Here is a 17,135-nt window from a genome sequence, read left to right on the forward strand (position 1 = left end):
TACGTACTTTTATCTCCGGATTGCATGTTTTAAATATCGTTATGCATAATTATTTTAATTTTCATAATAACATTATTTATTTTCGATCAAATTGCACTTTTTTTTTCAACATTATCGACCACACAAAAACCAATCGCCGATATTCAAATTATAACAAATGTTTTAAACAATAATAATTGTATAAGATATTTATATTACAATAAATATCAACATATTTTATAAAATTCTTTAAATAATAATAATGTAAAAAAAAAATATTAATTTGCGACTCCAATTATGTCTGTAAATTCTAATAATTGAGGAACTTTTATTACTGAGTTTTTATTAAATGCATTCTCATTAAATACACTTATTGTTATTATTAATACATATAATTAATGTTATAATGTACAATTCTATGTAAAAAATATGATGTATAAGTACCACTTAAATAATCAGATAACAGTAACAATAAATCTACTTTGTAAGATACACAAGTTATAATACATGATCTTATAGTATACGATATTTCATCATTTTATATTCGTTAATGTGTGCTTTGGAGGTTTAACATAATAATAATATTTTATAAGAATATATGTAAAAAAAAATCTATTAATTTACAATTTCTTAAAATGATTACAGAAGTTTATTCATTGAATATGTAATATATCGAATAATCATTTAAACGTAATTGTTTATATGTGCTAAAAAAATCTCTATATAAAATATAAAGTACTTTTCCCTTTATATCTTTAAATTATCCAACTAAAGATAACTTATGTGATCAAAACTACTGGAATAATTGTGGAAATATTCAATTAGTAAAATTAATCATTTGACTTGATATAATATTCATAATTTCTCTATCTTTCTATGTCAAGAAACTATTGTATTAAAAAACATAATAGCATCTCAACATCAGTATGTAAAAAATATTAACTTAAAAAAAGATTGTAACAAATGATGATAAAGATTGTAACAAGTCTGATAATAAGAACATTTGTTTAGAAGTTGTCTTTTGTTTTGTTGCACGCTTGTTTATTTAGCTTGCAACGTGAAAGCCGGAATAAAATGACCTACTTCAATTACTTATACGTTACATTAATGTCTAATTAGCACATTCTGAATAAATAGAATTTTTCTTCTATATTTTCAATAAGGTGGCGGTTGATGCTGATAGGAATGTTGTGGTGGTTGACTCAAGTGCCTCTGCAAATGTGTCACAAGTTGAGGAGGTGGTTGTTGACCACCAGCACCGCCTTGTTGCTGCTGCTGCTGTTGCGCGACCTGCTGCTGCTGCTGTTGCTGCTGTGCTTGCTGCTGCTGCTGCATGGCCAACATTTGTTGCCTTATGCGTTGTTGATTAATCGCTGCTTGTTGCTATATAAAAATAATTAATAACAATAATTCACAAAATTTTTCAGAGATATTATGCTGCTATCGATGTCTTAATTTGCATACCTGCTGGAACTGTTGATTTTGTTGCAAACTAACATTGGTCGCTCCTACCCCCGTCACCCCAACTGCACCTGGTTTCCCAGCAGATTGTCGGTAAGGAGGAGCAGGTTGATTTTGAACACCTCCACCCATTGGTCCCATTGCATTCATTGTTACGTTCGGCGCCTAAATGAGTAATGAGATATCTTTCTTATCAATCTTTTATCAATTCAAAAAAAATTACAAAGAAGTAGTATATACTTAAGTTCATTTCATTAATACCAAATATCATAAATATATTCTTGAACATACCTGTAAATAGGGTGGCCTCGGAGCACCAGGTTGCATTCTCTGTTGTGGCATATATTCTTGTCCTCTCTGTGGAGCCATCATTTGCTGCTGTTGATTAAACATCATATTTTGTTGTTGATTCAAAATGCCTTGTTGCTGCTGCTGCTGCTGTTGTTGTTGGAGTAACTGCTGCTGCTGCTGCTGCTGTGTTTGCTGTGGTGTTTGCTGCTGCTGCTGCTGTTGTTGTTGCTGTATCATTTGCTGTCCACCATATCCTGCATAATTTTGATTCATACCTGTAAAGAAAATTGATCTTAAACTATGTTCGACTGAAATTGCGAAGACATCATTCTTTTTTTTTTATAAAATCATTGGCTACAATTATAAACTATAATGTCACACTTATTTAGTTTATTAAGTGCATTTTAGTACATTAAGAAAATACTATCTGTTAAGCCAACATATTGGATTAATAGATCTTTGAATCACATTGTTTTATGTACCTTGTTGAATTCCAGCATATATTCCTTGTTGTTGTTGCTGTTGTTGTTGCTGCTGCTGCTGTGCCGAAAACATGCCTTGTTGCGGATTTATGCCAGGCGCCCCGTGCTGCGCTCTCAATTGTTGTCTGATAAACTGTTGCCTCTGCATTCCTTGGAATGCACCTGGTCCGGCGACCGGCGTGGCATTCGGTGGTTGCTGTTGAGAGCCCATAAATTGAGTAGATGGTAATCGCAAGCGCAGCATGTTGGATAGCGCTTGCTTAGACTGATTATTCATCCCTGGCCTCTCATAACGCGGGCCACCGACCGGCGCAGGTGGTAACTGTTGTCCGTATCCATACTGTTGCGCCGGTGTGTGAGTCTGTTGACTGCCGTACCATTGTTGCTGAGGCTGCGGTGGTTGTCCAGCGAACATTCCGGGCTGTTGCGCAACGGGAGCTTGTTGATTGGCGAATGCCATTTGTTGCAATTGGGACGGTGGCTGCTATTAATCATAAAAAAAGAAAGTATTAAATTTAATAATATTTTTTACTATTACATCATATAACTAAACTCACCTGCATCTGCTGTGAGATGGGTGTTGTGGGTGTAGCAGCACCTTTCGCACGTCTATTATGTCGTTTATTTTTCATAGCTTTCCCTTTACCATTAGTGCTAGCATTACCCACTCCGGTATTACCCACGTTACCGCCAACTCGTCCAGGTGAATCAATGCTCATTGGAGTATCTGCTTTGCCAGGTTCAGATTCCTTCTTATCCGGCTCTAAGTCTTCTGGTGGTAATGGTGGCGGATCCAGATAATGGCTAGCTTGACGAATTTGACTGTGCGTGTGATATCGCAATAATTTGTGCGCGTTTTGATATGTAAGAGGTTTACGTTCCAATCGAACAGCTCTAAACCAGGCCCAGGAAAGTGGTGCAGGATTTTTATGACCTTCTAAGAGCTCCCACGCCGACACTCTTTGAGAATCGCATACTTGCAATCCCTAATTTAAAATATGATACGTTATATACTTAAAAGAATATTAAAAAACTTTATATATATATATATATATATATATAATATGAAAAACAAATATTTTTTTCATAAATATTAATCAAATACATGTACCTGTTTCTTATCGATGCTATCAAATCCAGCGATCTTGTTACCTTTAGTATCAGTCAAACATCCGACCGGTTCACACGTGATGACTTCCATAGCCAATTTTGGTAATGGTAGGAGTTGTCTAACAAAACGAATACTCGGAGAATTTCTATCACCCAATTCTTTCTTCAATTTTTTCATTAAATTCTGGTAATGCTTTTTATTTTCGTCTTTTTCAGATTGCGAATCTGACACTAAAGTAGAGTGGATTAGCGTTGCTAGCATATCTATAACGGTTGTGAAAAGTTCTGCATTATTATTTAAATCTATAACACCATAGCTGACTAACTGAACTAATAAAATTGCCCAATCCGTCGTAGCAGTCGTATTTCTCTGTATCGTATCAAACACACCTCCGACAAGACTAAATCTTAATTGTAGTGCATCTTGCAATACTTCTCTGGTTTTAGGATCTTCAGAGCCAATATGTTTTTCCTCTTTACTAGTATTCAGAAACTGAGAAAGCTGTGAATGTAGTGATGTCAATAAGCCTTCTCTCTGATCATCTTGACCTTTCAGACATGTTAATACCAATGATAAAAACGGTTGATGATTGAATAAGGAGGGCGATTTGGATCTACCTCTTTCACGACCAGCTGTTTTCGACCAATTACCAGATTCTAATACCTGTCCTGCTACTTTAAGAACTCTACCTTGTACCGCACTCGGTAACTTAGAAACCAGCGGAGCAACTAGCCATATAGAACCTGATCTTTTATCAGGTTTGCTGCTCAAAGTATTATTCAATTGAAAAACATCAATTGCAGCTTTTGCAACTGTATCTAACCACTGAGAAAGATCGTTGCAACCTGGTGCAAATTGTTTATACATAAGCTGTAAATCCAGCCACGACATTCTTAGACTCCACTGCTCCAAATTTTCCAAAATATTCGTAATATGAGTTTTCTGATCAATGAAAGCTTCGGTCGGAGTTTCAGGATAACAAATCATATGTAATAATTTTTGTGCCTGCCGTGGTATTAACATATTGTCCAGCAGCATATCTTGATGACAGAGCTCTTCCGGATTTTGTAAACATCTTTCTAGCACCCATTCTTGACTACAAATCTGACGTAAGACGTGATGAGCAAAATCGGAAAATCCCTTAACATTTTCTGTTGTCATGCCGGCGCTACTGCTGGATGAAGACATAGCTAAATCAAGGCCGAGATCATCGCCGCCGCCTAATATATCACTAGTTCCTAAAATATGACTGATCGATAATTCGCCAGGTCCGCTACCGCTAACACCGACTCCGACTCCGACACTGGCCGGGCCACCTCCTTTACTAGAATGGCTCAGAGGTATATCAACTTTCTTCGGAGGCTGCTTAGTAGCCGTAGCATCCCCTACGACTAATATAGCCTTGAGTACCGCCAATACTGGTCCTACTCTTATATTATTATGTGCAGCTGCCAATAAATGCCTATCACAGCTTAATTTTATACTGTAACCTCTTGTATTTCCACTTGGAAGTGGATGAGGACTCGTGCTAACCGAGTATAAAGCCGGCTGCGGGCATTCGACAGTTTTGAAGAGTCGCAATAATAAATGACAGGTTAAACGTGCACCTGCTTCTGCTTCAATATCGATGTCGCCGCGACCGTCATTACAAGTTTTCACCAATGATGGTAATGCTATATGCACTACAAAATCTTCCAAAGAGAAACAGTGCCTTGCTGTAAATATAATAAATCACTGAATTTATAAAATGTACTGAATATTATGTAAAATATATTACAATATCTCGCATTTAATAATCATAATAAGTAATATGTTATTACAACTTACCAATTAAAATTGATGTAAATATAGCCAGAGAATTGTGTATACTCAAATCTTGTACATCGACTTGATTCAACACATCGATATAAAAATTAGAACTATTGGAAGAACAACAAAGTGCCATAAGTACTCCCAACCATTCAGCATTGAGAGCGTTGCAACATGCAGTTAGTTCCGCACAAGTTATAGCAATATCATTGAGTTTATCATTATCCGTTTCGCTGCAGACGGCAACAATTGCATTGCAAACAAAACTGTAACGATTGGCCGGCGTTTCGTTTAATTGTCTCGCCCATTGCGGTTCAATTTTTCCACCTCTTCGTGGACTAGTAAAGACATCCACCATAAATTGCGAATTATAAACGTGGCTCGAAGGCGTTGGTTGCAATGTGCTGTAGAGAGCAGCGCGAATTTTCGGATATGCATTACTAAATGCCTCTACTCCGTGTGATTTCGTTTTCAAAAGTGAACATGTCGAATAGAGGTCATACAAATGTGCTAATACGCATCGTTCGGCGGAGCTACAATCACTTGGATTTGAGACATGCTTCACTACTTTGCACAGTAAATCAAATACTGCTGTCGTCTGCTCAGGTGATACTGTAACAGTCATTTAAATGTAAACTGAATATGTATCTATTATAATTTAATATATATATATATATATATATATATATATATATATATATATATATATATATATATATATATGCAAAATATTAATACACTTACATAACAAACAACAGTGATATCTTCTCAACACACCAACCACGTACAAACTTAGATTTGTGGTATAACTTCGAACTAATTGACTGTTTCTAGTTGTCAATTGAGCCTCTACTTCAGGTAGTTCTTTCAGAATTTGTATACAAACATCAATTAAGCCATATATATTCAATGCCAGCTCCATCAGATCAAAAAGAAAAGCTACATGCTCATGAACTGGTAAATAGGATGAACCAGATAATGCAAATGTATTGAGCATTTCTATAACTTGTGTTGCACATTGCCATGTTACCACGTGTTGATCAAAATAGCTTAGATTTTGAAATTTCATAGTGACAGCTTCAAAATTAAATTCACTTCGAGAATGCTTCTTTACTTTACCACCTTCTGCGACATCAATACTAAATTTTTTGCCAAATAATTTACACACTTCTTTCGTCATTTTTTTCACGACATGTCTAGCCTCATCTCTGACACGTCCCACACCATAAAGTAGTACATGTCGCTGATTACAATCGTGCTGACTACACGTTTCGTCCTATATTAATAAATATTTATGAATTATATATGAAAAAGTTTTTAGTAATTAAAAATATTGAAAAATATATGTATATATAATCTGTATCCAAATAATTTCAACAAACATATAAGAGATACCAAAGATATAGAGTTGCAATTTGATCTAACAATTTGCTGAAATTGTTGAAGAAAATTTAGAAAATAAAAAAAAATTACTTGTGGCAAAGGGAAATGGGTAGTGTATAGTAAATGCCTGCTGTGACTCGATGGCATCTTTGAATCGAGACTTTCATGACCTCCATGTCCAGTCAATGCATCCTCTTTGGGACTGTCTGGTGCATCCATGCTATTTTGTTGATCTTCTTTAATATGCTGTAATATTTTATCCAAATCATCATCGATTTTACTGTCATCATAGTCCATAGTACGCCCATGATCTAGTACTTCCAATTTAGTCGGTTTTAAATCTATACCCGGAAAAAGACTGTCTTCATCGATTGGTTCTCTGTTACTGGGTGTTCCAGGTTTGCTAGCTACTGGACCTAATTAAGATAGAATAATTTTATAATTTATTAAGTAATTTATCACACAATTTCTAGAGGAATATATTTTATAGAAAATAAAAAAAAAAGGCTATCACTTAATGTTTGTGTCTAAGAAATATCTTCAAAAAAATACTTTAAATTAATATGCTCTAGTATCTTTTTATTATTTAAATATATTTAGCGCGAGATGTTATCAGAGACACATATTTCTTGGTGTTTTTTTTAAAACATACATTCATATATAATTTAATTTTTTTTTATAAACACAATTTTTAATACAAGTTAAAACATATAAACAAATAGTTTTTAGAGGTAAATAAATATATTGCCATTACCTTGTATAAGATCGCCTCTTGAAATAAGAGTGCACATGTATGCATCATGTGAGAAAACGTCGTGCCTTATTAATTCTGAGAACAGATGAACTAAATTTGTAAACTGGGCTTTTGATTGAGCTGAAGTATTATCCAACACTGGTGCATCCACATCCAAGAATTTCATGAGCAGAGGTTGAAATATTGGAAGTACAGGCGGACTTCCATTACTGCACGTACTATCTTTGTCATCATTATCATTAGTTTCACCAGTAGCCTCACTCTGTCTCTTTTCAAGAAGTTTAGCGACGGCCATTGCTCTGTGTTCTCCCCAACGTTCGGCGCTTACAGCCCATTCGCACAAAATTTCAACTACTGCTGAATCTTGTTGTGGATTATATTCTGTCTTTGTGTCACGTTCGTTACTGCTATCTTTCGGAGGCGATGTAAAGATTTTTGCATATAACGTATCGAGTGAATTAGAAGCATCCATTCTATCAAAACTATGGCGATCAAGAGCGTCCAATGCAGCCAATACTTTAGTAGTTGTCGTTCCAGCACTACTCTGTTGCCATTTGTCGCACGACCACCTACCTTCTGCTGCTTGAGATCGTGCTCTTATATTTTCTTGCGCGATCCTGAGCTGTTTCATTGTAGGATTGCCAGAACTTGCTGGTGGACATGGTAAAGCTGCAGGAGGACATGGTAAATAGTCTAATGGTGATCCATTCAAAACTGATGGAGCCTTTCCTTCGCCAACGCTATTCCAAACCAATGCTGTAGGACACTCCAATGTTATGACCTAAAATTGAAAATAAATTTCTTATTTAATATTACAATAAAATTTAATTAATATATAGAATTAATTTAATATAAATTAATAATATATACTATAGAGAATAGTAACATTTTATTTACCTGTATTATAGTAGCTAAACTGTAAATTACATCTCTGTGATGTGCACAAGTCAAATAATCATTGAAAGCAATTGTCAAGGGATTTAATGGTCCTTGGACAGCAACAGTAGTATCTTTACTGCCATTAACTTCATTTTTAATAACAGAAGGACTCTGAGGATTGTTGTTACTTTCAATATTATTACACATATGTGCTAATTTACGGCAGCACAAATATGCCAATCGTCTGGCTAATAATTCAGATTGTATAAACTCCTCTAAATATTGCAGAGCCAACGGTAATAAAAGTTTTAGGATACCATCTTCCGAGGGAGAAGATCTAATCTTGTCTAATAATTCTAGGATCCATTGTAACAATTCTTGTCTGTCCAGCAAGCCTTCCTCAAACATATATTTAGCCAGCTGTACACAATAGTGCCATTGTTTAAGTGCTAATTTATGTTCTTCATTCATTGTGTTGCCTATTACAGGTTGACTGCTCGAAGTAGGTGTGGGTGGTTGATTATTAACAGAATTATTATTATTGCTTGCATTATTGTTATTAACATTGTTATTATTACTATTATTGTTGTTACTGCTATTATTCGTCACAGCAGTCCCATTACTGTTGCAGGTATTGTTTGTTGTACTACTATTGTTACTGGTATTGGTTACATGATTACCCATATGATAGTATTCTTGCAGCTTAGATAATTGGTCTTTCAAAAATTTTATCAAAGTACCTGTCCATTCTATAAGAGAAAAAACAATCATGTTTAATATTCTTTATAATAAAAAAGTTTTATATAATTATTTTTTATTAAGTTATAATTAAAAACAATATAATCTGTAAAATAATTCTGTAACCGATTTACAAATCATTTACCTAGTTGATAATTCTTTATTTTATCAATTTTATTAGAGACGACACTACTTAACTATATTTCCTGACAACAATATGAAATAAAGTTGTGTTTTACCTGTGGTTGGATCAGGTAGCTGACGCTTCTTTATCTTGGCCTCTGAAACTGCAACTGTATAAGCTGAACTAAGCTTAATAAACCAAGCTGCTCTCAACATTGGCACTTGATATTCGCAGAGCATCATAAATATCTCTTCCTTTTTATTGAAGTTTGGAGCTTTCTTTGCAAGAGCGACCAACGGCTTACTGCCCGAAAGATCTTTAAACCATGCTTCAATGCCGTTTTTAGTTCTAGCTGTTACTGGCCAAAAATTGTCTTTGGGATTAATCTGTTGTCTTTTCCTACCAGTGTCGGGCATCGTCGCGAGTTCTTCTTTTTTGGCGAGAATCGCGTTAAAATATGCACCAACTTTAGCGGCAGTGACATTGGAACTTCTGGCCGTACCAAATTCATCCGCGAGCTGAGGTATAGTGGTAAAGCCATGTTTGACATTTGTAAGCGAAAGCTCGTCCTCCTTTTGCTTCGGCTCCTGCGGATAAACGTCCGGAGGGCCCAGTCTCGGCCTTTTCAGCGGCCTTTTCTCGTACAATATGCCCATCATAGTACAATTGGATGCAAGAGATCCTTAGAGCACGTACACGATCATAAACATTATCGCTGTGCTAACTACGTAAACGGAACTTTGATGCGTAAATAAATAAATTGCGAATACGCGTAACGTTTATTAACTGACGTTGCAAAATTTATATTTGTGCGGATCATCGCGATTTTAATAAGATTTGCTAGACGACGTACCGACGCCGTTAAGATCACTGTATCACCGCCGTATCGTTGACATTGGTCAGAATACACTGATGATCGAAGGATCAGATTTCGTCAGAAACAGGATTCTTGTAGCTTGCATATACATTTATCTTACTATCTTTTTTCTTTAGATTTATACAATTACTTACAGATATAGTTTATATATATATATATATATATATATATTTTAGAAAATTTCAGCTGTCAGCTGGTGTTCGCTGATTTGATTCATGCATATATTATCGAGTATCATGATAGATACGTTTTGAAAATAAATCTGAAAAACGATACATACGAGTAGGCCTTTAGCTCTACAATCAATTGTCCACGGAATTGTCCTTCTGATTGGTTCATCTAGTAAAAATCCCTAAACATCGATCGTTGCGAATGGTGTGCGTGCGATCGCTCTCCTCGCGTCAATTAAACGGCGCGAAATTCAAAATTGACAACAGCGCCGATTTACAGACTGGTGAGGGGAGAGGGCACAAAGGACTGGGGTGATTATTAGTCACCAGTCACCAGGCAGAGCCGTCGCGCACTTCATGACGTGTCATGGCAGCGTTCGAGATGTGATACGCGTTTGCGTGTTCTCGCGACGACGTTTCGCGAAATCCCTCGTAAACGAAAGAAACCCGCGGTGTATGATGCGATCGGACACTTTCACGTAGGAGAGTATATTTTACGCAGGCAACGCGAACGACAGAAGCTATTAAGAACATAAGCTATTGCGTCGATGACAACGGCGATGAGAACGACGACGACGACGACGACGACGACGACGACGACGGCGACGGCGACGGCGATCTTTTATACGCTTTTATGCGTACTTCACGGTGCCTGGGCCTTCTATTTGCCCGGCCTGGCGCCTGTGAATTACTGCAAAGCCGGCGAGATTACTGCAACCTGTAAGGTGTGTACATACAAGAATTGCGACCGGTTGGTTATGACGGATCATGGATGTTCCGTGTCACTATGTATATTTGATGCACTTGCGTGCACACATTATGTACTTTATATTTTTTTTACGCATTAAGTTTTATCTATATCTTATCTTGTCATTTCATATAAAATTATGTCAGTATATACAAATTGTACCAGTGTATTATTTCTTTATGATTACATGTCTTTCTTTTATATATATATATATATATATATATATACATATTAAACTTTATCTAATTTTATCTAAATTTGATTTTTATTTTTATCCAAATTATATATATATATATATGTACATACACACACATAATATAATGTATACAGTAATAAAAAAAATTATATATCTAAATCTGTTTCAGAATGAAATCAAACTGTATGTAAATCGTCTAAATACAGAAAAGTATGTCATACCATATGAATATAGTCAGTAAGTAATATTATAATAATTAATCTGTTTTTTACTAGATTTTTCTAATATAAAATATATAGATTTTATAATCATTTTTTAATATTTTATACTTTAATCTATAGTTTTGACTTCTGTACGGCGGAAGATGAACAATCTCCAGTTGAAAACTTGGGACAAGTTGTATTCGGAGAACGTATACGTCCATCTCCGTACAAGGTAGAAGCAATAAGATCTAAAATCAATTTTTTAAAATTTAATTTCTGAAGAAATTAATTAAAATATATTATTGTGTATTTTTAGTTGGAATTCTTGAAAAATGTCAAGTGTGCCAAAATTTGTACGAAAACATATACAGGAGGGGAAGACACTTCTGAAAAGAGGTTGCAGTTATTAAAGAAAGGACTAGCAGTCAATTATCAGCATCACTGGATTGTTGGTAAAGTATTAAAAAACTTTGAACAGGTGAAAATATATTTGGTATCAATTAAAATAATTTTTTTGGATATTTTTAATTGTAATTCTTTCCTATAATATGCTATTTTATTGATATCTTGGAAAGATGTATTATTCACCTATTATATTATGCATCTATTTAAAAATTTTAGAAAAAGAGGAAAAAGAAATGATAAATGAGAATATTATATTGAGTTCTTGTATTTATTTTTTCATATATTAATATATTTATTGCTTATATTTACTGAATTGTTATTTTATTAAATTATACTTATTATTTTAATTTTATTGTTTCTCTATTGTAATTGATCAACAAATCTTAAAGATTTCTAAAGATTATTGTATAAAAGTTTTTCTAAAAAGTTACAGTTTTGCAATTACAATATTTTTTATTATTATCTGTATACTTATAAAAACTCACTAATCAATTAATATGTGTCATTTCTGTCAGATAACATGCCAGTAACATGGTGTTATCAATTAGAAGACGAGCGACAATATTGCAGTACTGGCTTCCCTATGGGTTGTTACTCCAAAGAGTCTAGATCTCAGCAAGACACTTGTACTATACATGTGAGTATAGGACTATTAAATTCTTTTAATCTTTTGAAAATTAGAAATAATATTTTTTTATGTATGTTGCTAGGGTCCATACAACAAACCGAAAACTTATTATTTGTTCAATCATGTGAATCTTACTATAACTTATCATAGTGGTGCTACAGAAGAATGGGGATCAAATTTTAAGGAAAATGGTGGTCGTATCATATGTAAGTATACATAAACCTGATCCAGCAGTGTTTAATTACACATTAATAAATATTGTATTGATCATATGAGTGCATTTTTAATAGCTGCAAAAGTAGTGCCTCACAGTATTAAGCATACCAGTGCAATTGATTGTGAAAGTCAAGTACCATTAGAATTACCAGCCAATGATCTTCCATCTGGACAAACGTTTCAAGTGATATATTCATATTCTGTTAAATATGTGGTAAGTTTTTACAAATACAAAATAATATGATTATGCAAGGATATCTTAATAACAACTTGTAAACTTTACTTATTTTTTATTTTATGTGTCACATAATACTATATATTTGTTATATTTCAGAAAAATAACACAATCAAATGGTCATCCAGATGGGATTACATTTTGGAATCGATGCCACATACAAATATTCAGTGGTTCAGTATTCTTAACTCACTGATAATCGTTCTATTTCTCTCCGGTATGGTGGCTATGATAATGCTTCGTACACTGCACAAAGATATCGCACGATATAATCAGGTACTTATATAACACAGTTATTTTACATAAGTTTTTATTCAAATAACTTAAATACTTTTTTAATTTTATAAATACTTTTTAAATAGCTGTAACTTAGCTGCATGTCTAATCTTTCTTTTATTTTACACATTTTTATTTTACTATGAAGTAAATTTATAATATTGAGAATATATTTATGGAAGTCTTTCATATATATGTATATATATACACACACACACACATAATTAAACATATATGACATATGTATATAATATTATACAATATAAAGGGTGTCCGATAATTCGTAAAAAATTTCATGTACAGGTAGAGCGAATCAAACTGAGCAAAAAAGTTCTAAATCATTTTGCGATTTTTGCAATAATTATTGAAAAATTAATTAAAAAATATCGACCAATTTGTGTGAGTATTAGCATTTGGCGAGAAAAGCCAGCCCGCTGTCACGCGGTTGCTAGTCGCACGCATAGTAACCGTGTAACTGTCTCTTCTCGCTGTGCTCCTAGGGCTATCTTTTCGCAGAACGCTAATATATTGGTACGAATTAGTCGATATTTGTAAATTAATTTCTCAATAATTATTGCGAAAATTGCAAAATGTAAAGGACTTTTTTGCTCAGTTTTATCCGCTCTATCTGTACACGAGAGATTTTTAACGAATTACCAGACACCCTGTATATATATATATATATATGTATATATATATATATATATATATATATACATAGATATTGTATATGTGTATGTCATATATATATATATATATATATATATATATATATATATATATGTGTGTGTGTACATAGATAATAACACAGATAACATTACTTGACAGCTGAATTATTATTATATTGAAAGGACATAAATTAAAAAAATTTTCTCTTTTTTTATTAAAGATTTTATTCACAAACACACATACGATATTGTATATATACGTGTTCATACACAAGTACGCGCTCGCGTATTTGTGTATGAAAGCTTTTGATAAAATTTAATAAAATTCTAAAGAATTATTCAAAATTATGTTATAGAATGTAATACTACATTTAGTATTATAAATGCTTTGAAGTATTTGATTGACCAAATTGGTCAATCAAGACAAAGAAATCTTTGTCCCATTTGTTCTGATTGATCAAATTGAAACATTAAGTGGCACACATCCATAAATGGGCTCTCTAGGGGTTTTTGCAAAAAAGTTTCCACTGTATAATAAGAGTTTTTAATTTTTTCAAAACTTAGTTTCAAATTATGACCTTTTAATTTAATAATTCAAATATTGCATAATAATATACACTAATAATAAGAAATGCTTTAAAAACTTAACTTGATTGCACAAAATTGAACTTTTACAGAACAATGTAATATTTTATGAAAAGGTGAAGGTAACCAAACGTTTTCTTCACTTTTACAAAATTGTGATCCGTTTGTCTGTGTTGTGATAACGCAGGCCTACTTCCAGATAGAATCAGGAGAAGATGCACAAGAAGAGTTTGGATGGAAATTGGTACACGGCGACGTATTCCGCCCTCCGCGTAAAGGAATGTTGCTTTCGGTTCTGCTTGGATCTGGTGTTCAAGTATTCTTCATGACATTAGTTACATTAGGTAGATTATATTTATAAAATTAATTAAAAGTTAAATCTAAATAATATTTATAAAATTATTTTAGAATTGCAAAAAATTTAAGTTTAACATATATATTAATTAGATTAAATTCATGCATTATTTTTTTTCTTTTAAACATTAAATTACAAATATTATAATTTTACAGCATTTGCCTGCTTGGGTTTCCTCTCACCTGCTAACAGAGGTGCACTGATGACTTGTGCGATGGTTTTGTACGTTTGTTTGGGAACCACTGCGGGATACGCAGCTGCTCGGATATACAAGAGTTTCGGCGGAGAAAAATGGAAATCCAATGTCTTACTTACATCCATGCTTAGCCCCGGGTAAAAACACATTCTTTCAAAATTTGTTGATTTTGTTGCATTTGAAATAAGATAATATCTCTTTCTTTTATCACTTATATTCGAGATATAGATGTATGTAAAATTATATTTTCTTTTTCAGAATTGTGTTTAGCTTATTCTTCATAATGAATTTGATATTCTGGGTGAATGGAAGTTCAGCCGCAGTACCTTTCAGTACTCTAATCGCACTTCTGGCATTGTGGTTCGGAGTGTCAGTACCATTAACATTCATCGGCGCCTATTTTGGCTTTAAAAAAAGAGTAATAGTTGATTAATATTATTTTAACTTACATACACATACAAATAACTATATATAATAAATAACTATATATAATACTATGAATAATTCTATAGGCTTTAGAACATCCAGTGCGAACGAATCAGATTCCTCGACAGATACCAGAGCAAAATTTCTACACACAACCAGTACCTGGTGTCATAATGGGTGGTGTCTTACCATTCGGTTGCATATTTATACAGTTATTTTTCATACTTAATTCTCTGTGGCAAGTACATTTTTATGCATGTGTATAAATATATATTAATCTTTATCAATAAACATTCTCTTATAAATCATTTTTTACAGGTCAAGCCAAGTGTATTATATGTTCGGATTTCTCTTTTTGGTTTTCCTTATACTCGTTATCACATGTTCAGAGACGACGATTTTACTCTGTTATTTCCACCTTTGTGCGGAGGTAAATATATATATATATATAATGTATATAGAATGAGATAAATAATTTCTTCTATTAAATAGTATAATGTGAATAAAATTGTTTATAGGATTATCACTGGTGGTGGCGTAGTTTTCTCACATCCGGTTTTACTGCTGTCTACTTGTTAATTTATTGTATACATTTCTTCATCACTAAATTAGATATTGAAGGCGCCACTTCTACGTTCCTGTATTTCGGATATACATTTATCATGGTTTACTTATTCTTCCTTTTGACTGGTGAGTACTATTCGTTATGTATACAACTGTAGTATTTAAAAAAAATGTAAACAATTTAGTATATATATATATATATATATATATATATATATATATATATATATATATATATATAATGAAACAATTCTTTTTTTTTTTCAGGTTCCATTGGCTTCTTCGCCTGTTTTTGGTTTGTGCGCAAGATTTATAGTGTTGTGAAGGTTGATTAAATAAATTGAGGGCGAGAACAATGCCTGTTTGATGAATGTGGTAAAATTAATGCGTAATTGATCGAAACAAGAATGAATGATAGTCGATATTATATAAACTGGCATTAGAACAGAAAAAAATTTGTTGCGGTAATAATGAGTGAATATTAGTATACTTTTCACGTTATTGTTAAGTATTGTCATAAATAATAGATGTGATTAATTTTATTAATACGAAAGAGGTACACTTTTCGGATAATGATACGTTATCGACTATCTGACATTCTTCAGAAATATTTTCCCAAATAAGCGTCTAACATACATCATGCATATTGATGACATATGTTTTAGATATTCGCAAAACTATATTGCAATAAGCATTTTATTTTACTTGTTCAGTTCTGGAACACTGGGAGAAACGTTACACAGTGTGCAGTTACGACACGTTTAAGATTTAATATCTCATAATGTTAAATCTTCGGTGTTACATAATATTTGACCAGATTATTTATCATTTATTAATACATTTACCACATAAAAAGATGCAAAGATAATTTTTTTTGTGTTAAAAATTAAAAAGTATTAATTGTGAGAAATACACAAGAGAGATCGTAAGTACAATTCGCTTGAATGACACGAGTATATTGTCATGTTTTTTAAATTATATAGGTTTACACAAGTAAATGTACAAATTGAGAACCAATCTAACATTTTAATTTTACGTCTTTCTTCTATTCTTTCTTTGTTACTATTGCTAGTATTCATAACCGTGATATATATTTAATAGGCGATATGCATACTTTCTGTATTTAAATTTTTTAAATTAAAATAACTACAATGTTAGCGTTGGCACCGACGAGATATTATCTCGTCAGTGGTAATGTTATTAAAAATACAAATAAAATTATCGATATAAGTTTATATATTTTGCAAAGATGTTTATCCGTCACATTCCATTTCGCGAGTTATTTTATAAGGAATTTATTAAATACGATTTTACGAACATAACACAATAAGCGATTTCTTTGTTTTAAGCATAAATGTATTTGCTTATTCACGTTC

The 17,135-nt window shown here is 32.9% G+C and overlaps 2 protein-coding genes across 5 annotated transcripts; one reads left to right on the forward strand and one right to left on the reverse strand.

Moving 5' to 3' along the window:
- Positions 1 to 526: 526 nt before the first annotated feature.
- Positions 527 to 10,104, reverse strand: Kto (mediator complex subunit kohtalo). Of its 2 annotated transcripts, none has more exons than XM_072895270.1 (12): positions 9,127 to 10,104; positions 8,168 to 8,898; positions 7,271 to 8,051; positions 6,607 to 6,932; positions 5,878 to 6,409; positions 5,152 to 5,745; positions 3,325 to 5,039; positions 2,771 to 3,199; positions 2,214 to 2,694; positions 1,732 to 2,006; positions 1,444 to 1,605; positions 527 to 1,362 (listed from the first exon to the last, which is right to left on the reverse strand). In XM_072895270.1, exons 1-12 carry the CDS (start codon positions 9,668 to 9,670, stop codon positions 1,135 to 1,137), a joined length of 6,798 nt encoding a protein of 2,265 aa, XP_072751371.1. In that variant the 5' UTR covers positions 9,671 to 10,104; the 3' UTR covers positions 527 to 1,134. The 2 variants fall into 2 exon arrangements, with proteins under 2 accessions (XP_072751371.1, XP_072751370.1); XM_072895269.1 differs by having other exon boundaries at positions 528 to 1,362; positions 2,214 to 2,697.
- Positions 10,105 to 10,380: 276 nt separating this feature from the next.
- Tm9sf2 (transmembrane 9 superfamily protein member 2) lies at positions 10,381 to 16,994 on the forward strand. Of its 3 annotated transcripts, XM_072895276.1 has the most exons (16): positions 10,381 to 10,783; positions 11,172 to 11,239; positions 11,344 to 11,437; positions 11,522 to 11,657; positions 12,126 to 12,247; positions 12,321 to 12,444; positions 12,529 to 12,668; positions 12,789 to 12,965; positions 14,406 to 14,562; positions 14,729 to 14,906; positions 15,028 to 15,187; positions 15,282 to 15,433; positions 15,514 to 15,625; positions 15,714 to 15,885; positions 16,027 to 16,134; positions 16,425 to 16,994. In XM_072895276.1, the coding sequence occupies exons 1-15, from the start codon at positions 10,607 to 10,609 to the stop codon at positions 16,092 to 16,094; spliced, it is 2,037 nt and encodes a 678-aa protein (XP_072751377.1). In that variant the 5' UTR covers positions 10,381 to 10,606; the 3' UTR covers positions 16,095 to 16,134; positions 16,425 to 16,994. The 3 variants fall into 3 exon arrangements, with proteins under 3 accessions (XP_072751377.1, XP_072751374.1, XP_072751378.1); XM_072895273.1 differs by having other exon boundaries at positions 16,027 to 16,994; XM_072895277.1 differs by having other exon boundaries at positions 14,418 to 14,562; positions 16,027 to 16,994.
- Positions 16,995 to 17,135: the final 141 nt, after the last annotated feature.

This window comes from Anoplolepis gracilipes, chromosome 7, assembly GCF_047496725.1.
Source record: "Anoplolepis gracilipes chromosome 7, ASM4749672v1, whole genome shotgun sequence".
Lineage (NCBI taxonomy): Eukaryota > Metazoa > Arthropoda > Insecta > Hymenoptera > Formicidae > Anoplolepis > Anoplolepis gracilipes.

Excerpts from the sequence above, each read along its gene's own strand:
- Kto (XM_072895269.1), bottom strand. The coding sequence starts at position 9,670 with ATGATGGGCATATTGTACGAGAAAAGGCCGCTGAAAAGGCCGAGACTG. Across the intron at positions 8,899-9,126 it reads GCTACCTGATCCAACCACAG|AATGGACAGGTACTTTGATA; the intron begins GTAAAACACAAC and ends TTTCTCTTATAG. Across the intron at positions 2,007-2,213 it reads ATATGCTGGAATTCAACAAG|GTATGAATCAAAATTATGCA; the intron begins GTACATAAAACA and ends TTTTCTTTACAG.
- Tm9sf2 (XM_072895273.1), top strand. The coding sequence starts at position 10,607 with ATGACAACGGCGATGAGAACGACGACGACGACGACGACGACGACGACG. Across the intron at positions 10,784-11,171 it reads AGATTACTGCAACCTGTAAG|AATGAAATCAAACTGTATGT; the intron begins GTGTGTACATAC and ends AATCTGTTTCAG. Across the intron at positions 11,240-11,343 it reads ATACCATATGAATATAGTCA|TTTTGACTTCTGTACGGCGG; the intron begins GTAAGTAATATT and ends TTTAATCTATAG.